The sequence below is a fragment of the Cebus imitator genome, unplaced genomic scaffold, assembly GCF_001604975.1.
Source record: "Cebus imitator isolate Cc_AM_T3 unplaced genomic scaffold, Cebus_imitator-1.0 Scaffold6, whole genome shotgun sequence".
In the NCBI taxonomy this organism is placed as follows: domain Eukaryota; kingdom Metazoa; phylum Chordata; class Mammalia; order Primates; family Cebidae; genus Cebus; species Cebus imitator.
Window position 1 is genome coordinate 9,403,949 of NW_016107321.1, and position 25,357 is coordinate 9,429,305.

General features: G+C 42.2%; 1 protein-coding gene across 1 annotated transcript in view; it reads left to right on the forward strand.

Annotated features, from left to right (window-relative positions):
- NOX3 (NADPH oxidase 3) overlaps positions 1-25,357 on the forward strand; it is a 59,754-nt gene that overhangs the window by 18,965 nt on the left and 15,432 nt on the right. Inside the window, exons 8-11 of the mRNA XM_017537834.1 lie at positions 5,136-5,228; positions 7,018-7,271; positions 12,620-12,782; positions 24,085-24,231. Coding sequence (XP_017393323.1) covers positions 5,136-5,228; positions 7,018-7,271; positions 12,620-12,782; positions 24,085-24,231 — 657 coding nt within the window. The remainder of the gene's footprint in view (positions 1-5,135; positions 5,229-7,017; positions 7,272-12,619; positions 12,783-24,084; positions 24,232-25,357) is intronic.

Below are 25,357 nucleotides of genomic sequence, written 5' to 3' on the forward strand. Positions count from 1 at the left end.
CTTTTAAAAATAACTGTCTCTCTACAGTTAAAATATAGAGCTTTTATAGGCTAGAAAAAAGAAAGCACATTTCACCACTAGACAAAGCCAACTCTTTATTAAGTGTGCTAATGGAGAAATCAAGTTACGGATAATTTTTAAAGAGGTTTACTGCCAAAAGCACTAAGTTCAGCTTTGAAATGTATTCTTTTCCTTACCTTTAAATACGAGTGTCTGATATTGTGGGAATTCATAACAGCACAATGATGTCCCTGGAGGGGTCAGCCTGGGCCCCACCACCCTTTTCTGCTCTCCCTGCCATCCTTGGCCACCTGTCTGCATAACTGCTGCCGCAATCTGAGAATTAACAGCACCCCTGCTCAAATCTAGGTCAAGGAACAGCCAAATGAGGCTCAGGCTTCTTTATAAGCTTGCCATCTTTCTTTCTACAGCTTTGGGGATCAAAAACTTAGGGTGTCAAGTACATTTATTTCTTGTTCTAATTAAGCTCCTGTAACTGAAATAATGAATGATGTTAGCCAGGAAGCTACTTAATTAATTTGTGTAGATGATAATGGCCACAGATCTCAAAAGCCAGATTTCCTGGCTAGGTGGTACCAGGACGGTTGGTAGCATAGGTAAAGAGAAATAATGACCTTGCTGGTCTCCTCTGGCATCTCAGAACAGTGCAAACCTTTGGGACAACCAAGTGATGCTTGAAAGAAAATAAATGCAGCTGACAGATAAAAAGTAGGAGAAAATAAGTGCCCCAAAATTTATAACTTAAAGCTTGGAATATCAGGGTATAATAGTATGTAAATGATGAAGATTTAGGAAATTAAGTCATCAACATATGAAGAACATAAGTGATTGTGTTGTTTTTTAAAAAGCCCTCAAATATATGAAATTAAGCACTGGATTTTAAGGGTGAAAGTACTAGGAGGAATGTTTAAAACCGAGAGAACCAGAATAGATGTGCCTATTAGACTGTGGTTCTTTTAATGACCGGTATAGATTGTCTCTGTCTTAAACTCAGCTCTCAGTAGCCACCATCCAACCTGCATATTAATGAGGAACATGAATACCTCTCTAAAATTTTCAGCTGCAGCATCTCCATAAAAAAAAAATCGATACTCCCCCGCACCTCATGAATACAGACCAGGGCCTGCGCCCAGCAGCGTTCACTGACATTAATTATCATTAAGAGGGGGCCTTACCCATCTCTCTCTAACTCTCCCCTGCTCTACTTCCTTGCACACCCAATCTCAGGGTGTCACTGTCTCCCATTATTTGTAGTGGATCCTGATTCAAAGCGTGTGTGGGCTGTGCAATTACCGCTTGGCTGAACTGGACGGTCTTCTCTCTGATGTCACATAGACACTGAATCCGAAAGGCATCCCAAGGACAAGGAAGGGTTCCTGCGCTTCACTGCGCCACACCTACTCGGTCTCTGCAAGGCTCCATCTCTCCTTCCTTGCCTCTTTTAACTCAGGGCATTTTCGCAGTGCTCTGATCAACAGGATGTGTATCATTTCTCCTTCCATGGCGCGCTGTTCCCAATGTTAAGGCAGAGAATGCTTTGTACCTCACCTCGTATAATCAGAACTGATCATAGAAACCAACTATACCTGGCAGCCCCTGCTCCCCTACTCTTGTCTCACTCTCCCTTGCCAGCCCAATTGCACTGACACATATAGGATCTAGATTCCCAGTTTGCTGCTCCAGCAATCCAGTCTCAAAAGATGCCTGGTCATCCCAGGCTAAAGAAACATTTATGTCATTTAACTACAGCATCAACTCATCATAACCGTAAGGCTGACACTTTGCAATTACTAGGAAAGGCTGTGAGTGGTAAAGGAGAAAGCCCTGACCTAGGTAGAGTCCATTCAGCAAACTTTCATGGAGTGCCTTGGTGCATTGCTTGGCAATGCAGGAAGACAGGATTCAGAGACGTGGGGCCTGCCCCGGGAGATCTGATTGTCTAGAAAAAGACGCTATTCATAAACACACACATAAAATAAAATCAAAGCCAGCGTGTTCTTATTTTCTGGTAGGAATGAAAAACCAGGAGTGAAAGTGGAGGAAACAAGTTTCATTATTGCTGCTTTTGAATCAACATCGTTTTATTTCTATCATAAAATACTCACTGTAGCGTGACTTTTGAGTACTTCTTGGAGAAAAAGAAAATAAAGCCAAGAAGCCACGGAGTATTTTAGCATTAAGGAAACTTAGATGCTAAACAGTTCTGACCCATTGTTTAATAGCTGGGGAAACTGAGGACCAAGCAGTTTCAGTGTCTTACCTATGGTCACAAAATGCGCTCCCAGTCAAGCCACGTCTAAGAACCAGAGCCCCTAACGCTATGGCCATGAATTTCCTCCTCCACAGCCCACAGCATTTGCTCTGAATCTCTGGCTTCCATAACCCCCATCTCATCAACACTCTGCTGCTAGCTACAAGTACATAGCCCCAATGTTCTATTTACGTCCGTGAATAAGGCCCAAAGTGTTAAAGAGCTTGAAGGGAACCTAATTAATAATTTTCTCCAGCTAGATCCCATTTTACAAAACAGAAAATTATGACCATAATAAATCCCAAGATGTGCCTCATGGCACAGAGTGAGGGGTGGTGGCCCCAGGCCAGAATCCAGGTCTTCAGACATCCAGCCCAGCATCTACCTTGACACACATCCCTCTTGCTCTGAGGCAGGGCCTCCTTGTCTTGACCCACTCTTGCCTGTCCTGGGTATCACTGTGAGGACATTTCCTAATATTAATCCCTGGCCATCTCTCCATCAGGCCCTGACTTCCAGGGGCTCTGGGCACATCACAGGTGACTACACTGGCTACCTCCTCCTGGAACAAGGGATATACTCAGGTTGAGATGGAGTCGGGAATGAATAGCTTACATTGTCCTTCCTGAGCCATGCAAAGAAAAATAATCCATTACATTTCATCAATGTGGAAAAAATCAGAGACTATGTCTGATTTGACATCACCAAAATGAAATGTGTGATGCCCCAAACTCTCTAAAACGGATGGAGAAGATTATTTGTAAAAATATATGAAGACTACGTGAGTGTCTTTGCAAATATCTCTTTTATCCCGTATAGAAAGAACTGCATTCTTGCTCTCCTTTCTGTAAACATTCAGAGCAATTCTCAAAAAGCTTTCTGTTTCATTCAAGCATGAGACCTAAGGATTCCTTTGCTCGGCTCAACCCCATCCTTCCAGGGACGCTTCTTAGTTTTCCCTTACTCTGATCATCCTTACTACCCCATCCACTGCGTAGGGAGACAAAAGGTTTATTCTCTTTGCTGTTCTGAACACATTGCTGGGCCCCACTGAGGCAGAAAAAAATAAGTGGGTCAGATTGCCTTGCGTTGCCTGCATAAATCTAGCTTTTATGAGGCCACGAGCCCCCCGGGAAAAAAAACAGAGAGGGTTGATGTAGGTAAGAAGAGGTACCATGCAAAGAGATCCAGAAATCAACAAAAAGAAATAGACAAAACAAGAAAAGCAACTCAAAGGGAGTAAAAATAATGCTACAAGTCTTGTGACCTATCAACAGAAGAAATGGAGCCAGAGTACTGGTCACGGAGCACTGAGTAATGAGTCAGTGGGTGAAGGGTGGTGAATGTGAATGTCTGAGCTCCAAAGACCGAGACACCCTTCCTGCCCCCCAGATAGTATTCAGGGAGTAAAGTCATGAATTTAGAAAGCCTAGGAGGAAATGTAGGGACACACAAAAAGGCTTGAGTTCTCACCCTGGCTCTCTCTGGTCCGCCTCAGACTCTCCAGGCAACTCAGACCCATTCCCAGAATGTCAGGATTTTCCTTCTTTTAATTCTAAAAGAATTAGAGGATGTTGAATGTTCCCAAAACAAACAAATGATCAGTGTTTGAGAAGAAGGATAGACTAATTAACCCTGACCTTATCATGATACATGTATCAAAAAATCACTATGCACCTCGTGAATATATGCAATTACTATTTGTCAATTTAAAACAATAAAGATTTTTAAAAGAAAGAAAAGAGTTACGGTAGATTTCCAAGAGCATTTAATATCCTAAAATTCAATGAGTTCATGAGTTTCTAATGTTTTGGAAAGACAAGCCTCAGTACCTATTTTAGCTGGGGACAGAAAGGATCCCCATTAAAGGGCAACACACACAGGAGGTAGCCTGGGGTCCTGGAAAGAACTCAGGCTGGGTGGTCAGGCATATCTGAGTTCACATCTCTACCAGATACCTTCGTCTCTTCATGACCTTGGACGATTTGGTTGATCTGACTGAGTCTTGGCTCCTTCTTCTGTAAAATCAAGGTAATACATATGCCTCATGGGATTGTTCAGTACAAATTGCACGCTTCAAAAATTCTAAGTTCCCATTCCTTCCCTTTTACTGAGGAAGACGCCTTATGTTGTATAGAGCGCCTGGTGCATTAGCCTGCTGGTAAATTGATCATCAGTGATGCACATTATACTCCTCATAGTTAACACAGTGTCTGATTTATTTAAAATGAACATTTTCACCATCGCAATTCTCTAGACAATTATTGAGCCTTTTGTTGTGATTAGATAAACTTAAATTTAAGGTGTCAAGAAGCTAACTCTATATTTTACTCCAGATAACTCTGTGTGTGTGTGTGTGTGTGTGTGTGTGTGTGTGTGTATTTCTGTTTTTATTCAGGCAGATCCTCTAGCTGCAATGCATTCTAGACCCCAAAATTTACTATTTGGGATTTGAAAATGTAATCTCTTATGTCCTGTGTTGGCTGAGTAATGTAAAGTAAAGCTTTGACTTCAGCTGAGTTGGGGAGCATTTACGACCCTATCATATGTAACATAAACATCAATCTGCTTTTTTATTTTTTGCAAATTCAATTATTTCTAATTACATAAAGGCATCATTGATCAAGTAAGCATAAAAACCAATATAGAAGAGTTTAATCTCTTAAATAAGCTTGTACACTTCAGGAAATAATTGAATGTTATGGTATATAATACAAAGAGACATCTTTGTTGCTGATAACTGGCCCAAAGTTAAAGGAAAAATGTCTAAACCCCATCATGTTATATATTGATTTGGTTCAAATGGAAAATATTTGGTTTCTGTTTTCATTTCCTTTTTCTCTGTCTCTGCTACTCTCTGCAGGCTTGGAAATGGGTTTTAGGCCCTGTGGTCTTGTATGCATGCGAAAGAATCATTAGGTTCTGGCGATTTCAACAAGAAGTTGTCATTACCAAGGTATGCATGTAGCTTTATGTCTGAATAAAAGCCTGAGTGTAGATGAACATTTTTTATTAGCCCAAGTTTTTAATTTGCCATTTTTATTGCAAAACTGTCTGTAATTTAGAGGCTCATCTTCTGTTCTAGTAACTGCTTGTATCCTGAGCATCTTTTAGTATGACTAATTTTGCTGAAGACAGGGATCAGGGCTCCAGACGGTACACAGAATTCTGATAAAGGTTTCTTGTACAGCACTGGAATTACCCACCTCTCTTTATTCTGGCTTCTCTCTAGGGGAAAGTGCAGGGAGAGTGAGTGTGCTTTCCACGGGTCATAGTGACTTGAAGAATAATCACTCCCTTCACCACGTAAAGACACGAGTTTTGCAAACAAGTAAGGTGTTCAAATCTACACACCCTCACTGAGGACTACCAAGCAGAGGAAAGGGAAACAGTCACCATAAGGTTCAGAGCAAGAGGGGCCACTGTGGGGAAGAAAAATTGAGGGGAAGGATGTGCCTGGAGTTCTACCTTCATGAGCAGCATGCTCCTGGTAGCATTGTTCAGTCTTGCTCCCCATAGTCACAGCTCTACATCCTCACAATGTTTACCTCTTGATAGAGGAAGATGGGAAGGGGTAGACCAAGACCAAAAAAATGCATGTCTAGGAGAGTGAAAAGGTGTCAAATACTCTCCCCCCGTTTTTGAAACGTCTAAGAAGAAATTCTCCATTTGCCAAGCCTATCCCACTTTGCTAATACCATTTTAACAGAATTCTGTATCTCTGTAATCGCCTTCATGAAAGCAGATGTATAGAAATTGCTTCCTATTTCTGCTTTAAGCTGTTTCTATGTTGCTGTTTTTAAGTTAAGCACCGAAGGATGTCAGGCTGTATCAAAAGCCAGACTGTAAAACTTCTGGAAAGCTACTCGAGCTGTTACTAGGGAGACCATTTAACAGCAGTGTCAGAACAGATACTAGTAGGGAGAGGGGAAGCTTAGAACCAATGATTAAAATGCCGTGAAATTCTCTTTTGAATGGAAAAATACTGTCACAGTATCTAGATGCTAGATTTTGTTCCCTTATACCTCTTGTCACAGAACAAGACAGGAGGACCTGGAGAGATTTTTCAGGAAACAAGATGGAAATCTAAGAAGGGAAATGAGCTCTTTCCCTCTGATAAATAGCAAGTCATAAAGCTTTTATAAACACTACTAGAACCCTTCCACAATGCTTCCCTACATCTAAAACCCAGAGCGAAGACAGAACAGGGGATGAAACTCAATTAAAAAGAAAACAAGAAAAGAGTTTGAAGTGAGTTTGAAAATTGTTTTAAACTTAGCCTGAAAAAATAAGAGGGTTCATTCACAAGACACTGAGAAAAGATGCAGATCACTGAAAAAGGTAACAAAATGTTCCCAGATGTTAAAAACGCAGAGATAATGTGGTGACTATTTTATCAACCCTAAGCGTAACACTATGTAAACTTCTACTCCCTTGGGTCTGGTTGGCTGTGCTGAGGAAAGCCCGACCATTTGAGACATGGACTCACAGGCTGGGCACCACTTGCACCTGGGTGCACCAATTTCACATGCTGCCCTCTGAAGGAGATGGAAGTCATTCTTGCTGGAGTTGCAAACACAGATGTGAACGTGGTGGCAAATATCATTGGGCGCTAATAGCAGATGGAATACGTCAATTACACTTCAAACAAGCTGATCTAAAATTTTGAACACCTTTAATGGAATGGAAGCTGTTTCTTTGTTATTTTGAGGACAAAGGCAAACAATTCTCTTGCTCTCACGTAGGTGATAAGCCACCCCTCTGGAGTCCTGGAACTTCACATGAAAAAGCGTGGCTTTAAAATGGCACCAGGGCAGTACATCCTGATGCAGTGCCCGGCCATATCCTCGCTGGAGTGGCACCCCTTCACCCTTACCTCTGCCCCCCAGGAAGACTTCTTCAGCGTGCACATCCGGGTAGCAGGAGACTGGACGGCAGCGCTACTGGAGGCCTTTGGGGCAGAGGGACAGGCCCTCCAGGAGCCCTGGAGCCTGCCAAGGTTCGTGCCCATTTCTCTCATGTATAAATCACAATATTATAAAAAATAAGGTATCTTAATGTGCCAACACACTACCAGATTCAGTAATATCCTTATTAGATGGTGAGTTTGAGCCCGAGTCTTAAATTTGAGAATGTGTATAAAAAGTATAATTCAGGACCAGGTGCTGTGGCTCATGCCTGTAATCCCAGCACTTTGGGAGGACAAGGCGGGCGGATCACAAGGTCAAGAGATGGAGACCTGCCTGGCCAACATGGCAAAACCCCATCTCTACTAAAAATACAAAAATTAGCGGGGTGTGGTGGCGCATGCCTGTAATCCCAGCTACTTGGGAGACTGAGGCAGGAGAATAGCTTGAACCTGGGAGGCAAAGGCTGCATTGAGCCAAGATCGCACCATTGTACTCCAGCCTGGGTGACAGAATGAGACCGTGTAAAAGAAAAAGAAAGAAAGAAGGAAAGGAAGAATGAAAGAAAGAAAGAGAGAGAGAGGGAGAGAGGGAGAGAGGGAAGGAAGGTAGGAAGAAAAGGAAAGAAGGAAAGGGAAGGAGGGAAGGAAGGAAGGAAGGAAGGAAGGAAGGAAGGAAGGAAGGCAGGAAGGGAGGGAGGGAGGGAGGGAGGGAGGGAGGGAGGAAGGAAGGAAGGAAGGAAAAGCCTGGGCACATGACAAGTAAATGATGACTCCTTGGCTCTGTTGGGTAAACAATGGCTTCAGGTCAATTCCCACTCTTCATGAAGGACTACCCAAAAGCGTACAAAGCCCATGTTTAGGGCTCTGAAATAACAGGGACACCAAAAAAAAAAAAAAAAAAAAAGATGAGAAAAGCATTTTTGGAAGAATTTGACATTTGAAAAGAGGCATCAAGAGATTCCTAGTTGTACCATCTTTGGAGGGCATCAGGAACTACCAAGATACAGCCACTGCCATGAGCACTTTGGTAGGGAGCTCGGTAGAGACACTGAATGGAAGTTCCTGAGGGCAGGACGTGGTCCCTCCTCCTCAGAATTGCGTATCTGACATGCAGTGCATGCAAAGGAAAGATCTGACAAAAGAATAAATGAAGCCCTGGAGACAATATGGATTCTTTATCTCATTTAATTTGACAAATATTATTTGGTGACAAACAAGGTACCGTAATAAATTTGAGACAGAAAATGTAATCAGCTTATTGTCCTGCTTTCCCTCATTTCACATGCTGCTGAGCTATAACTGCACCCCTGGGCTGGGTTGTATCTAGTGGGTAGGAAGAATCACATGCCTCTTTCCAAACACTGGTCCTGAAGAACGGTGTGATGCAAGCCAAGTAGAAACATCATCTGCTCAAGCCAGGGCCCCAAATCAGATGACAACACCTATTTTCTTTTTTATAATGGAAAGGAAGGAAAGTAATAAAAGTTTAAGGTTGTACAAATGCTCAAAATCAGAAATAAAAGTAGATGCCCCGCACAGCATCCCTACCCCCATGAACCACCCCCCACCTTGCCAGCGCACGCACACACACACACACACACACACACACACACATACACACACCCCACACAGGGCATGGTGTCTAACTGCTGTACCAATCCCTTCTCTCCCCTTGGCATCACCAAGACAAAAGCCTTCATCCTTTTTGCCACCTGGCTTCTGCCCTGTGTGTATATGCTTATCTGCTCTGTCAACCACCCTTCCCCTTCACAAACCAGATGGCATTTCAGCCAGACCCCCAACAAGAACGTGGTACTGGTTTCTCAGTAGCTGATATGCTTTCTGTCTTTGGAGCGCATCGTCAGCTGCAAGGCCCAACAGGGTCCCCAGGGCCTCCCTGGGCTCATCTGTTCCACTTCCTGCTCCCTCATGGGCTTAGGTCTTCCAGCTTTCTTGTTCACACACACCGAGCATGCAGTCCTCAGTGCCTTTGCCATTGCTGTTCCCTCCACCTGGAATGCCCTTCTCCACATCTCTGCTGGGCGGCATCCTCTTTAACTTCAGGTATCTATTCAAACGTCTCCTTCTAGTGAGGCCTTTCCTTCCCACTGCACAGGAAACGACAACCCAAGCACTCACTCAGTTGCCCTGATGCTGCATGCTGACTTTATTTTCTACCACCACCTGGCATGCTCAATATTTGCTTGATTGTTTGTTAACTGTCTATCTTCCCACACTAGAATGGAAGCTCTGTGAGAAAAGGGACTTTGTCTGTTTGGTTCACTTTACCATCCCCAGGGCCTAGAACAGGCCCTGACTCTCGGTCACTCAGTAAGTATTTATGGGTTCAATAAAGATGAGTTGTTATAAACAGAGCTGCTTCCCCACATTCACTAATTTGTTGTGCCCTCTGCCTTATATATATGTAGGTATATGTATTAGTGGCAAAGCCTTGTAAAAACCTAAAATTTGTTTAAATCTTCAACATACAAAGAATCAGAATGTTATTGAACTTCCCTGGATGAATTTACAGCTCTACATAGTTTTAATTTTGAATTAAATTTACCATACTGGAGAGAGCACCATATCATTTTACTGCTTTGGGATCCCAGACAAATTTAATCCAGCCCCTGGAATTTGTGAGTGAGAAGCCCAGGTGGAGAAGCAAGCCCAAAAAAAGAGCAAGCAAACCTCTTCCTCTAAGCCCAAGAAAAAGGGAGAAAAATGTGAATTCTTTGAAAAGACTGGACCTTCTGAAGGAAAACAGAGGAATTTCCCAGAGCTGATGGAGTTTATCAGCAAGTTATCCTGTGCCCAGAGCTGGCGTCTGCAGTGTAAGACGACCTGGGTTCAAAGCCCAACTTTGGGTATGATCTTGGAGAATGTATGCAACACCCTGCCTCAGTTTCCTCATCTGTACCATGAAGATGACAATCGTAGTACTCATGGCTTTGTTTAGGATCAAACATAACGGTCCATATCAGCACTTAACATACGACTTAGTACATGGTAAGTGCTCAAAGAGTTAGCTACTATTACTATTAGAAAGACAGGAATGGCCACCTACTGCGGAGGTAGCAATGGAAGTGTCTGTTAGAGGAGTAAATGTGGTCTGTTCAGAGAGATAAGAATGGAGTGTAATGGGGTAGGGTGGGGTGCTGCTGACCTACCCAGGAAGGACCCAGAGGACATGGATGCAGGCAAGACGAATCATTGTCTGAGCCTCAATATTAGAAATGATGTGTCTAAATCAAGGCAGGGAGAGCTGTGCAAATGTGATAAACAAGAATTTATGCAAAGGGAGCCGATTCCGATTGTTAAAGATAGGAGAAATGGAGAAATTGGGGCCCAAAAAAGAACAACTGGGGTGTCATGATAGCTATGATCAACTATTTAAAGCCCTGAGATGCAGAAAAGGAAAAAGAACTGGAAAGTGTTTCTCAGAAAGGCAAAAGGTGAGAGTTGTCAAAGACGGATTTCAGCAAGATGTGAGAAAAAAATGGTCTAATACTTAGAATTGTCCCTAAATGGAGCAAGGTGCCCTGCAATTTCATGTTGGAATGTGATCGTCTCTCAGGGAAGTGGCAGGAGGATTTCTGCGTTAGCAGGAAACTTAGACTAAATATTTTCTTCTGTAGCTTTGAGTTTCAATTCTAAAAATATAGAAATTTGTTTATTGTATATTTCTGTGGCACCATGACAAAATTCTTCTTTGGATTTAATTGGTATCTTTTTAAATCAGTGTCAAATAAATCCTCAATATGACTAATTGTTTTTAAGAAATGAACAATAAGACATTTTAATCTATGGACAGGTTCTCTCTTTCTCTCTCTCTTTCTGTCTCTCTCAATTTCCTTTATCTAATCATTTATGAAATAATCTACAGTGGGCTAAGATACTAACCATTTCTGGTTAATGACCTTTTATTTTCATTCTTCCATTTCCATATATCAATATGTAATAAAGCCGTATTAATTAAGATTAACTTCAGGAGAGTTCATTTGAATTATTAGGAAGTCTGGCATATAGAATAGTTTAAAATAAATGCAATTGAACTTTCATGAACACATAGTAAAGCCCAAATGGGCCAACCTCTGGTGCCTTCAACAGACACCCCTTAGGGAATGGTTATGAATAACTCAGAAACCTTTGAATTAGCATATCTTTGTTCATATGTAAATGTGTGCTTTTGGAATAGTTGAGGTTATTTAATACATTCTGCTGACTGAAATATTTTAAACATTCCCTTTACAATTTATTCAACCAATTGTTATTGAACAACTTCATGTCAGAGAGTGCTGGGATTACAGCAGTGAGCAAAGACAGCCCTGGCTCCTGCTTTCATAGACCTCATAGCTCAAGACAGACATCAATCAGATCATGCACACACACCAATAAATCATAAAATTACAGCTGTGATGAGGACTAGAGGGGAGGGGAATGTGGAGCTATGAATTATATCAGAGGGGATTTCACCTAAGCTGAGGGGTTCCAGAAGGCTTCCACAGGGAAAGAATGATTGGAATAAGACCTACCAAAAGAGTAATTATTAACCAACTAATGAGAGAGGGAAGAAACTGGAGAAGATTATTCCCGAGGAAAAGGGTATCACATGCAAAGTCCCCATGGCAGAAGGGAGCACAGTGTATTTAATATTTTAGGAAGTGGAAGAAAAGCCAGTGTGAGGACCGGTGATGAGAGATGGAGAAGAATTCAGGGGCCAGTGTACCTAGGACCGTGCTAAGGACCCTCTTCTTTATTCAATGAATATACTTTATTCTTCATAAGTAAAATTTGCTAAACAAAGACAAATACCAGTGCCACCCAAGGCCTAATTACTACAGATTTTGAGTCAGAAGAACCTAAAACAATGGGTTTTAGAAGTTCCACATAACTGGCAAATGACTTCAAAATTATACTTACTCCAAATGAATGGCTTCCATTGGGCTAAAATTACATCAGCAGACTCAGATGTGTGACCAAATGGAAACAGGGAGAATGACATTAGGAAGAGGAAGGAGAAGCCTGCTAAGCTACCTTGATGCTTCCACATTTTTCTCTCTGATGGCAGCTGGGGTGAGAAGAGAGATTAGCCCTTCCAGCAGCCTCACTGATTCTTGGAGCCAAAACAAGCTTCTAAGAACTGTAAAGAGAGCATGTCACACAGAAGAGTCCCGCGCTATAGCGAGAGATGCCAGGTTTTGTCCTTGCATGAACGGTGCCTGGGCCAGGACAACCTGGTCGTCTCCCATGAGGCAGAGCTGGAAATCCTCATGCTAACCCCAGGCTCTCCAAATAGGGCATTTTCAGGCACAGAGCCAACCTCTCTGCACACACTGGCAAACACGTCCTTTAAAAAGCACCAGCTCCGGACGGTCTGGGGTTCACAAACAAGGTGTTCTGAAGGTCAAATAGGCTGCACTCCTCTGTGATTCCAGGCTGGCAGTGGACGGGCCCTTCGGAGCTGCCCTGACGGACGTGTTTCACTACCCAGTGAGTGTGTGCATTGCCGCGGGGATCGGAGTCACTCCCTTCGCTGCTCTTCTGAAATCCATATGGTACAAATGTAGTGAGGCACAGACCCCGCTGAAGCTGAGCAAGGTATGGAAAAATCGTTAGTTCACCCTTCCGCGGATTAAAAGGTTCAGTGTCCTTATATCTATCATCTGCCGATTCTTGGGGAGGATTTTAATTAACTATGAGGGATGAACTCAAGGATCCTTAACTATACTTATGTTCTTAAAAATCTCCACTCAGTTTTACATTTATGAGCAGGGTTATGCCTAATCTTGTTAAAGATGACAAGACATAAATTTTATTGCTTCATTGCCATTACAGGACATGTAATTGCTCATCTCAATAAAATATGGACAGGCTGCAAATGGCTATGTGACCGGGCCGCAGTTCACGATATTAACAGGCGTCCTCTCCCTAGTCTCTCTAGCTTCAGACTATGGTTGCAGGCGTGCAGTTCAATGCCTACCTCTTGTGGACTCAGTCCTAGCAAGAAGTCACAACTGGGATTTATTGGCTGGCTTGCTCTGAGGTGGCCACCCTGCGCTGAATTTCCTTTTTGTCATATCTTGTAAGTTTCCAACTAGATGTCTCTAGAATTTCTTTCCCTCCTTTGTCATATCTAGACACTCCATCCGATACTGCGACCCTCTTAGCAGGCACTAGAGCAATGTTACGCAAGGAGCCCTGAGAACCCAAAGTCATATGAATGCAGGAGGAGTGAGGATGTCAGGCGAGCTTGGTGCTTGCCCCAGTCCTGTGTATTTCTCTGCTTAACCCTTTGTCCACAGTGTCCTTTTGTGTCCAAGGCGGGACACTTGACTTAACCACCAGGTCTCAATGTGTGAACCGTGGGACATCTGTCACCTGACCTGATCCCCTAAAGAGAATTCTGTGGTCAAAGGACCTTAAGCAACGCTTCTGCAACATCCCACTGCAGAAGGCATCATCAACTAGCCATTAAATAAGCTCTGCAGGGGCGGGACGCGGCAGCTCACACCTGTAATCCCAGCACTTTGGGTGACTGAAGTGGGAGGATCCCTTGAGGCCAGGAGTTTGAGACTAGACCAGCCTGGGCCACATAGGGAGACATTATGTCTACAAAAAAAAAAAAAATGAAAGAAAAGAAACATTAGGTAGTTCAAGGCAGTGAGCCATGATCGCACCACTGCACTCCAGCCTGGGCAGCAGAGCAAGATTCTGTCTCTAAAAAAGTTCTGCAGAAAAGAGCCTCATTCCATTTTGTTTCATCCATCTTTCCCAAGCTTATTTAGCTGCAGAGCCTTTTCTCACCTAACACCTACCAAGAAATTGTATTCTGTGAAACATCCCAGGCAACGCAGGCTAGAAAATCTCTAAACTTGGGGCTCTGCCAACTAAGAAACAGGAGCTAGCTACTTCATGAGTTTCCCAATGACAGGTGCTTGACATACATTTTCTCATTTGAATTTTTTAATCTCCCCAACAACCTTAAAAAGTAAATAACAAAAGGCCTGTTTTCCAGATAAGGAACCTGAAGCTTGGAGAGATTAAAGTGATTTTCCTGAAAAGACATGGGTCATCAAAGGCAGAATCGGGATTCAGACTCAGGTTAATCTGGCTCTTTCCACGACAAAACCAACACGTGGTAGACGTGACCCCCAGCTCCTCCCGCAGCCTTAGTGCAGTGCTGTAGGAAGACCGTGGGATTCCCGCTCATAGAATGTGCACCTGAATTTTGCTCTCATCAAGGAACATGCCTGATTTCACGCTGACTGAGGTACTGCCCGCAGTGCACCAGTTCGCCTCTCTGAGCTGAGTTTCCTGATCCACATAATGGAGAAATAACAATCCATGTCCAACAGAGAGTTTTAATGCCAAAGAAGACAAATAATATGGAAATATTAGATGAAACCCTGTCTCCACTAAAAATAAAATAATTAGTCGGGCATGGTGGCAGGCGCCTGTAATCCCAGCTACTCAGGAGGCTGAGGCAGGAAAAATTGCCTGAGCCTGGGAGGCGGAGGTTACATGCATTATCTCATACCATCTTTCCATCGTACTTAACATTTTTATTCCCATTTTACAGATGAGAAGACTGAAGCTAGGTCACAAAGCTAATAGAAGTGATAGAGTCATCTTACTGAATGCTCATACTAGCTCATTCAGAGAGGTAGTATTCTCAATACTGATGAGGTCCCTGACCCACAGAGAGCTAAATAAGACTATAACTAGAGTTTGGATCTAGGTCCTTCTGGCACCAAAGCTCATCTTCTCGCCTCTACACTGTAATATATTTAACAAAGCAAGCAACACAGTGACTGTTTGGGATATTTGGACCTCACAGCAATGCTTTGTTTTGGTTCGTTATGACTTTTCAGCCACCCTAAGTTCTTGCTTCCCTCTTGCTGCGTACCGAGTAAAACCCACTTAGAGAGGTGGCTCACTGCTTCATGGTTTCCAGACACCAGAAGTCACTCTGTGTTTCACAGGGAGACGGTGGTGGATAGTGTGTCTCAATTCCTTTCACTTACTAACCCAACCAATATTTTAAGTCCTGCTCATAGACATGAGTTTCACTCTCATCACACCTGACTCGCGGTCAGTTTTCCCCTTCTCTTCACCTCCACCACTCCTTTGCTGTCCTCCTGTGATGGCATCTGTCTTTCCTGTATTAAGAGTCACAAAATAATCTTATTTTCTCTAACAGACTGTGAGTTCCTTGAACATAGCTTCTCTGGATATCTTCATAATTTACAGATACACATATATAATATATGATAACTATATGTATAGTAAAAATATTGACTAAATGAATGAGTGAATAAATGTCTAAGCAATGGCTTCTGTAGACAATTTTCTTTAAAATTTAAGGATACTAAGATTTTATTTATGTAACCACAAAGATTGTTCAATGATTTTTACTAAATTCTAATTATTTTACTAGGAATATAGAGGAAAAAATTCTTATAAGAACTTCAAAAAATCTTAAAATCCATCCAGGAGCCCACAAAATCTTAATACTGCCTCCTTTCTCAGCATTCTCTTGTCAATTCTGGGCTCTGCTTGTGGGGTTTCTCAAGGCTGTGTCAGCGCTAAGCAGCCACCACAAAACCGTAAAACGGGGGCATTGATCTCTATTCCAAGAAACAGAAACCATGGAGTAGGAAATATAAAAGCATTGTTTTCATCGCTTATAAAAAACGTGAAGGACTATTTGGACACAACTCAGCTGAAAATAAGGGTGGAAATAATGGCATATGGGCAAAAGGAAGCTAAATTGTGGAATCATAAAATAACTTACAGGTCCTGATCTCCTGGCTTTGCACAGGACCATGAAAGTCAGCATCTGTAGTTGGAGCAGAAGTGATTTGTCCAAAGTCACCCACCTGATGGTTCACCACTGAATCAGAACCTGAGCACATGTTTCTGATTTCCGCTTCAAAGCTCTTCCATGGAAGAAGTGAGGTTTTCATGCTATTGAAAGTTTAAGCTGAAAATTACACTTCAGATCCAATTCCTTCGCATCTGCAGGCATGAGACCAGGTTTAGAAAGTTTCTCTCTTTTAAAGCAACTTTATGTTGGTTTGAGTACAGCTATCATTAGCCTTATGTCACTATTTGTCAGAACTACCCACATGCTTTTGAGATACAAATACTGTTCCTTCCCCTAAACTGTCAGCAGCTATACAATTTTTGACATGCAGCAGAGCAAAGCACTACGTATTTCTCTAACAACGTCTTCACAATTTTAGGTCTGGACTACAGTTTTCAGATTGTTCTCTTTTGTAATAAGAAAGGGGAGGAAAACTGGCATAGGTGTTGAGAGCTGGAATTTTAAGCTTAAATGATTAACTGTCATTAGGTGGGATTCTTTTTTTACTCCATGTATAAAACACTGGATGGCATAAGGCATACATTTTTAGACACAAACCTCAAGTTTCAAGTCTACAGTAAAAAATGTGCACCAAAGTTTTCTCAATTATCACCATTGCAAACTAGAACTCCTTTACCCTTCTCCTCTGCCACATTATTTTAGAAAACTTCTAAGTAAAATGCAAGCACAAAACCAGTAAGACGCCTGCCACTTCCTTAGTGGGAAGCGTCCTAAGTAGTACTTTCCATTTGAAGCTGATGTCTTAAAATTTCTATGTTTCCAAGTATCTTTTATTTTTAAAGATCTGGGAGGGGGTGGGGAATGGGAAGGAAGGGGGAGAATGGTCAGGAGGGGACTCCCAAAGAAGGCAAAATAGCAAGAAGGATAATGATGGCTTGCTGTGATGAAAATGGAAAAAAAGTTGTAATACATGAAAGAAATATTTTCAACACAGAAGTAAGAGCCCAACTTCACTGAGTTGAAGGCAGCTGAGAACCCCATGCCCTGGTGGAATGAGAGAAGGCTGAGGATGGTTGAGAATTCTCTGTGATGCAATATAGAGGAAGCCGAATGGCGGGGAGGGAGGGGAATGCCCCCTAGTGATACAGTCCTTCACCTCCTGCCTAACGGGTATGATTAATTCTACATCGCACTCAATTTGTGAAAAGAGCTCTTGAAAAAAAATTAGGACAGTTTGCTTGTGCAAACTGTCAAAATGATGAATGAAATAGGTGTGTATGAATGGGAAGGGAGGGGGAAGTTTGCTGACATAAATAGATTGGCTTACACATTTTAGTTCTCCCTAATATCACAGCCGTGCAGACCGAACTGAGAACTGCCAACCACAAGATGTGGTTCATTTTCTTAACTGCATATATAATCTTCCGACTACAACACAATAGATGATAGAAAAACTGAGATAATCTCATTTCTTCATAAATTGTCTTCCTTCATCAGCTGCATAATATGTAACCGTGATAATGGGTATTTATAGTGTGTCCCATGCAAAATGGCCTTTGGGTTATTAACCTAATATAATAAACAGATAATTCAAATAAAAAGACAGCATGGGCCAGTGGGAACAAGGGAAAGAGGACAAGAAAGGCAAAAATCCATACTCTACTTAAATATATTAATAAAACGAAGAAGGGCCTGCTCTCTTTTCTAGTGAATGAAAAATGCATTTAATTTAATCTGTTTACTCTGAAAAATTATTTACTTTCCCTTTTCCTCACACTGGAGCTCTGGCTAATCCTGGAATTGATGATCTCTACTAACCACCAAGCTTGTGGCAATCAGTTGGCCTCTTTAGGAGGCGCCGTGTGCGCCTCTCCCAAAGAAACATGTGCTTCTCGTCTTTCCTTGGAGGGAGGGCCTCAAAAGACCTCAATATCCCATCAGCCCTCACCTTCGCCCTGTGCAGAAGTGACCAGTATTACTATTTTTAATATCTTGATCTATTAACCACAGATTCCATGACTACAGCCTTCTTGTAAAAGAGGCCAATGAAATGCATAAACATTTTAAAATTTCCCTTCGCCTCCCTCCTCAAACCAAATACCTCCCCAAATTTGCTCCCTAAGAAGCTCACCATTAAACAGTTGAAGATGTCTCATTCCACTTTTTTTCCATGCGTTTATGTGCATATGCCTATACACATGTGTGCATAATAGGGGTGTGTGTGTGTCTGTGTGTGTGTGTGTGTGTGTGTGCAGAAGGAAGAGGAAGTGCAATTTGTTTTGTTTTTCATTATAGCATAGCTTGGGGCAGCTTCAGGGTCAATGCCTGATGTTCTATTTAATTTTGTTTGGTGCCTTTAGAGTATTCCATAGTATGGATAGGCCAGAATTTATTGAATCACTCTGCTATTAAAGAATGTTTTAGGCCAGGTGCGGTAACTCACACCTGTAATCCCAGCACTTTGGGAGGCCGAGGCGGGAAGATCACCTGAGGCCAGGAGTTCAAGACCAGCCTGGCTAACATAGCAAAACCCCATGTCTACTAAAAATATAAAAATTAGTCAGGAGTGGCGGCCGGTGCCCGTAATCCCAGCTTCTTGGGAGGCTAAGGCATGCGAATTGCTTGAACCTGGGAGGTGGAGGTGACAGTGAGTCGAGAACACACCACTGCACTCAAGCCTGGAGGATAGAGCGACTCTGACCAAAAAAAAAAAAAAGAATGTTTCAGCTGTCCAACAAGGATTATTAACTGTAATTAGACCAAAAGGAAGCCCAAAAGAGGTCAGCCCTCAGCCACAGGGCAAAGTAGCAATATAGTCATGAAATAGTTAACATTGAAGATAATGACGTTCAGAAAATGTCTTAAGGATGAAGAACGATTGACAAAGCCTGGTCTTGGTCTTATAATGGTTCACCAGAAAAACGATTTTATGACTATATCACTTTAATTCAGAAATTTTACGCATTTGGCAGGCTTATCATTAAGAAAAAATATTTCTTCTTTTATTTCTTCTTATTGGCTATTGTATTCATCCAAGATTCCCTTAACAAAAACAAAATAAAAACCAGGACAATAAGAGTGACCATTTATTGAGGAGGTAATATGTTTTCTAAACACCAGTCTATCTTTTCACAGAGAGAAATTCTCCTTTTGGAAAAGGGTCCTGATTCCCCCCTCTATGCAGAGTCTCTGTCATCCTGCTGGTTTCGAGCTTCTGCCTGTTCTTTCTTTGGCACTGTGTGGGGGACAGAGGTGTGCTGCCCAGCAGGAGGCAGGTGGCACTGCAAGCCACTGGTCTTCTCCTTGAGGAGGCGATGCTCAAGGTGAGCCACTGGCTCCCTGTAAAATGCCTCTAGGGGGGTTTCACACACACTGAGCCCGGCGAGGGGCTTCCCCTTCGTGGAGCACATCTTTATGGTGAATGCCGAGATGCTGGCCCTGACACTGGTGCTGGAGGTAAAGTCTGGCTTCACTTCTTCCCAGTGACGGGAGTGACCAATGGGAACACATGGCAGGCAAGGCCCATGCCCCTCTTTTCTCTATTATATATTGTCTTCATTCTCTAAACTCCTCCAAACGACAAACAACAAGGATAGTAACAACAGCAGCTAACATCTTTTGAGCACATAATGTGTCTGCCAGACATTGTGTTAAATGCTTCAGTAAAGCATATCCTTTCAACTTCACGATAACCTCATGAGCTGTTGTTCTGTGACTATTGCCATTTTACATACTCAGTAATCTAGGTTCTAGTTAAATAACTTGTGCCCCGTTGCAAAAGTTATTTGCCACCTCCACCTACATGGTGAAGCCAGCAGTCTACCACAGTGGATGGGCCTCACAGGCTCACAACACTGAGTTGTTCACCATGCTACACTATATGCTAAACCTGTATTCTTGTGTACACTTTTCTTTTTTAGAGGAGCTCTGGGCCATAAATACATAGGTAAATAATTTTTTTTCCATTTCATCCTCTGGAAATTGATTTGGATATACAGACATATAGATTGTATTTGTGAAAGTGTCCTCTGCCTGTGTTCATGGATATGTTCAGGATATGGCACAAGCTTTGGAGATGCAATCCCCTGAAAGCATCCAACTTTGATTGGAGAGTGTGAGCTCTGGCAGTAACACAGATGGCTAGTGCTTCTCAATTCATTTTCTAAAATTGTTTATCAAAATTTAGCGCAGCTCCATTTCCTACTGGCCCCAGACCTCTTTGACCTGGTCCCTATGTGTTACTGAAGAATTCTTAAGGAGAAGCCTAGGCCTGGGGAAACATGGAAATGAGGAGTACACAGAGAGCCCAGCCTTGTGACTGTCACTCAGACCCAAGCCCTTTGCAAATGGACATGGCTGAGTTTGGGCTGATCAGCCCTGGGAACGATGTGACAACTAAGGTCTGTGACAGGCCACATGCACACAGAACCCCTCAACCCCATAACACAGTCCCAGAGTGGTCTCCCAAAACACCTGGTTGTCCACTATATCTACAAGAATGTGGCCAGGCGCGGTGGCTGATGCCTGTAATCCCAACACTTTGGGAGGCCAAGGCGGGTGGATCTCTTGAAGTCAGGAATTTGAGACCAGAGTGGTCAACATGGTGAAACCCCATCTCTAAAAAAAAAAAAAATACAAAACTAGCTGGCTGTGGTGTTGCATGCCTGTAATCCCAGCTACTTGGGAGGCTGAGGCAGGAGAATCACTTGAACCCGGTAGGCAGAGATTGCAGTGAGCCAAGATCCCGCCACTGCACTCCAGCCTGGGTGACAGAGACTCCATATGAAAAAAAAAAAAAAGGAGAGCCTGTGTGGGATGAGTCCTATAAAAAAATTTATTGCTAAGAAAGTTCGGAACTTTTGTTATTTCACTGAGAATGACTTTCTATTTAATAAAGTCTTTTAAAGTAAACTCAAGTATGTTTGGTCTCTGAGATCGGCTATGGAATTCTGAAAAGGCAGGCTTTCCACAGGTGGCTGATTTCAGGGTTGTTTTATTTTTGGAGACTAAGGTGGGGTGAGCGTTGGAAAGCACAGGTCACAGAGTTGTCGCCTATTGCTTGGGATACTTGGTCTCCCATTGACCAGGTCCTTTCTTATGGGTGAAATGCAGAGGTGGAGCTCTTATGTCCCTTCCCAGTGAGCATCCCTCACCATTAGAAAGATGAAAGAAAGTCAAAGTAAATACCTTTTGCTTCTGTTCAAAGTCCCTTTCTTTCTTTTTCTGCCTGAAACACTTCTACTGAGCCTATCCATTTTTCCTCCATAGCCTCTTGCACCAAAGCTGCCCAGTGTCACTTACGAAGCAATTACCGAGGGAAAAACACACAAAGCCATTACGAGGAAGCAAAAAGTATAAAAGGCTTGACAAACCCTAAGAACATTGACACGCAGCTAGGCCTTGAGAAAGAAAGGAGGGATTTCTATTTGAAAGGATAAAGTTTTGTATATGGAGGGAGCTCAGATGGGGACAGTTTTCAAGAAAGGATGATTGAAATCATCCTGGGGCTATGCTTGAAATCAGAGGATTTTTTTTATAAATAAAATGTTCTGGTTTATTATCTACATATTAATGTGTTTGAGCATGTTCCTTAAAGAGTGGGAAATGGAGAAAATCAATGATATTTGCCCTGTGCCCAAGGCCACCCTTAATACTCTGAGATGAAGCAGGCTGCCAAGGCCGAGGAGGAGGGGGTCGTGCGTAGGGGAGCCCCACATTAAATTCTGTCAGTAGATGTTTCATTTCCACCTGGAGCAAAGCAAGGCAAAGTGAGAGCTAAGGTTTTCAAAGAGTAATTTGGATTAGTCACTGTACAAAGCCAAAAGAAAGAAGACAGCAGTATTCATCACCGACCTCGAATATAAAATCTGCCCCTAATTGGCCTCCTTGCCTCCTCTCTCACCCTTCCTACCCCGGGTCGATTCTCAACCCAGCAGCCAGAGATCCTTCCACTTGCCACGAGCCATGCAACTCCTCTGCTTGTCAACTTCTTTTGCTTTCTTGCCTCTCAAAGTGAAAGTCAACGATGGCCCCAAAGCCCTACAATGCCATGGCTCCTCCTGTCCCATCCTCCCCCGCCCCCCGCCCCTGCCCATCTCTTGCTGCTTTCCCACCCTCTCTGGGCTCCAGCCACATGGGCCTCCAGGCTCTTCCCGGAGAGGTCCCACTCAGGGCCTCTGTAATTCCCTCCATCTGCAGAGCTCTTCCCCTAAGCCTTTGACTCCTTCACCTTTCCAGGTCTTTGCTCCAGTGTCCCCTTCTCATGAAGAAGGGACATGAATCTCCACAAATTGAGGGTTCATGTTGATCCATTCATTTACTGATTCAACAAATATGTATTGAATGCCTCCTATGTCTCCAGACTGTTCTACGCCCTGGAACTAGGAAAGTGAACATAAGAGACCAAGAACAAGAGAGGGCTCAATGAGGCCACCTTTGACCATTCAACTTAATATTGCAACACTTCCCAGCCCACCTGGGGTTTCTGCCTGCACTTCGCACCATCTGACACAGCCTATATTCTACTTATCTATCATCTACCTTCTCTTGCTAAGATGCAAACTCTAAGAGGGCAGCAATTTTTTTTTGGCCCTGTCTTGTTCACTTTTATAGTTCCAGAGCATAGAAGAGTCTGCACAGGTAGGAAGCATTCAATACATATTTGTTGAATCAGTGAATGAATGAAAGAACATGAGCCCTTTGCTCATGAGGATTCAGAGAGTAGCACCAAAGGGAACCACCGCTTAGCTCTGCCTGGGGTGGTTGTGCACAGATCATCCCCAGGAAGAAATAAGAATCAGGAAAAGAAAGGCATGCCTCTCTCTTCCTAAGAAAAGACGGTCATTGCGCTTAGAGACCGAGGGATTATTTGTCCTGAAATTAATATCTTAAGTGCCCATCCATTCACTCTTGCAAACAGGAGCTGTCCAACAAATATGTAGGCCTAATTCTCGAAAGGAGAGACCTTATTCTCAGCATCTTTTACAAATAATTAATATTATAAAATCCTGCCTAAACATGAAGAGAATAAACAAGATGTTTAGCTTTGAAATAAACTCTTTGATTTTTTTCTCATGAATTTGATTTATTAATTAAATCTCTTATATCTCTGGTTATATGATTGTGAGCTCACAAGCTGGCTGGCAGAGAGGCAGAGAAGAGAGCATTGACCATGGATGAGGTATTTCCAGGTGGGGATTTATCAGGCAGCAGCTAGAATCAAGACCAGCCCCTCATGGATATTGTTAAGCTGTAGAGATGTCTCTTTGGGGAGAAGGTACAAGAAAGAGAGGTGTGGGCAGCAAGGGGTGGGAGTGTGAGAAAAATTGGGAGAATTAGTAGATTTATCTCCTGTGGTTTCTTCCAGATGCAATTATATGAAACTGGAAGCACAAAAAACTAAGCTTTTATTTTAGCAAACCCAAACTACCTCTTGTCCCATGCCATTTGCTTAACACTGAGAGTTAAAAAAAAAAAAAATTCTTCCTAGACATAATTTCATTATAGCAGTTGACACACAGGCACAGCCACCACCCACCAGCTTTCTTGGACACTGATATGTTTCGCTAAGAGGAAATTTCTGGCCTGTGTGACTTGATTCTGAAATTACCATAATCTCCACTCTCCAGAGGCCATAGCTAGTGAAGTGGATTAGTGCCCAAGCCTTTGGGGTCTCTGGAGAAGAAAGTTCAAATCCAGAGCTTAGGTCATAAGTAAAGATGAAGGGGTTGGTCTAACGGTTTATCCCCCTTTGGGAGCAGTGAAAGGCACAGCTAGTTATGATTATTAATCTTGTTCAGGAGCAGCACAGCCAGAAATGTGGTGAGTTGATCCTCATCCAGAGAAACTGGCATGGCCCACAGGCTCCTGACTCTCTGAATTCAGTCTGGGCTTTTTCAAACGCAACGGGAATTTTTTCAAAAGAAATCACAGTGTGACTGTTTGTTCACTGACAGAAAACAAAAAGCATGCTATTTTGCAGAAATGCCCATTAATGGAGATAAAGTAGTCTGTGATTATGAGGACATTATGAAAAGAGGGAGAGATCCGTTCACTCGCCTTTTCTCTTGACAGGTGTATTTCTACTGGATTTGCCGGGACACAAGAGCTTTTGAGTGGTTTGCTGATCTCTTACTCTCGCTGGAAACAAGGATGAGTGAGCAGGGGAAAATTCACTTTCTGAGTTATCATATATTTCTTACTGGCTGGGATGAAAATCAGGTACTGATAAGACTCTAAGAATAAGCAACATTGCTTAACTCATCTAATAGCAAAGAGACACAATTTCAATAATGAGCTATGTAGCACTCTGATAGCATGACAGAATTATTTTTATGTTCTTAAAAGGAAAGGAGAATAACAGAAAACCAGATTAGCAAGAGCGATTCAAATTGTAACAATCAAAGAACCAAAAAAAAAAAAAAAAAAAAAAAAAAAAAAAAAAAGAAGCTACAGTTAATTTGCTGAGGAATGGGAAGGGTCAGACAACGGAAGACAATCCAGAAGTTGGAAATCCCCAAAAAATTTGCATTTGTCCTTTTAAAAGTGACATCAAGTGAACATGGCTGATTGGCTGTATCATCTTGTTGAGTTCCTAACTGGTTCTAATTCTGTGCCTTGAGCTGTTTGGAGTTAAGCAAAAATGATTCCTAGTTGTTTACATTCAACATTTGGTATTGTAAAGTATGTGAGCATCTATAGAAAATAACTGTTATGAATACGTGATTTGTCCAGAGTTTTTTCTCTTAAGGGGTTCTTAGAAACTCTGTGTCTGTATGTTTATTTATCTAAGATCAAGATGATCTTTTGTTTTACAGGTGTTCTGTGGTATATTGTACTAATGAAATATTAAGATCAAATTTACCAAAAACAATGTATACCAAAATATTGACTATGATATTATTTCAATGTTGATACTATTGAATGATAACTATTACACTGTTAACCATTTTAACTCCTCAAATATGGGAATTAACAACAAAGTGATTACTAGGTTACACAATATGTATTCTAATCAGCAACCATTATTGATATATACTTTAGAGGAAAGTATATTTGAGTCTGAGAGATTGCATTCGTCACTACATGTACAAATGAATGCTGTGTGTGTGTACATCACACACACACACACACACACACAACTGGCCCTATAGAACATCACTATAATTTGACTCTGTGCTTCTGCAAATGAATAGGACTCTGCTAGAAATTCAGTAGCTTAATGAATTTTTATGGTCTTCTTTGCAGTTCTTCTTAAATATTTAATCCTTTGGGATAATTTGAAATGTAGGTTTCTTGGGAACTAGGCTTGAATCATCTTAATGAATTATATAGTGTTAATTATGTT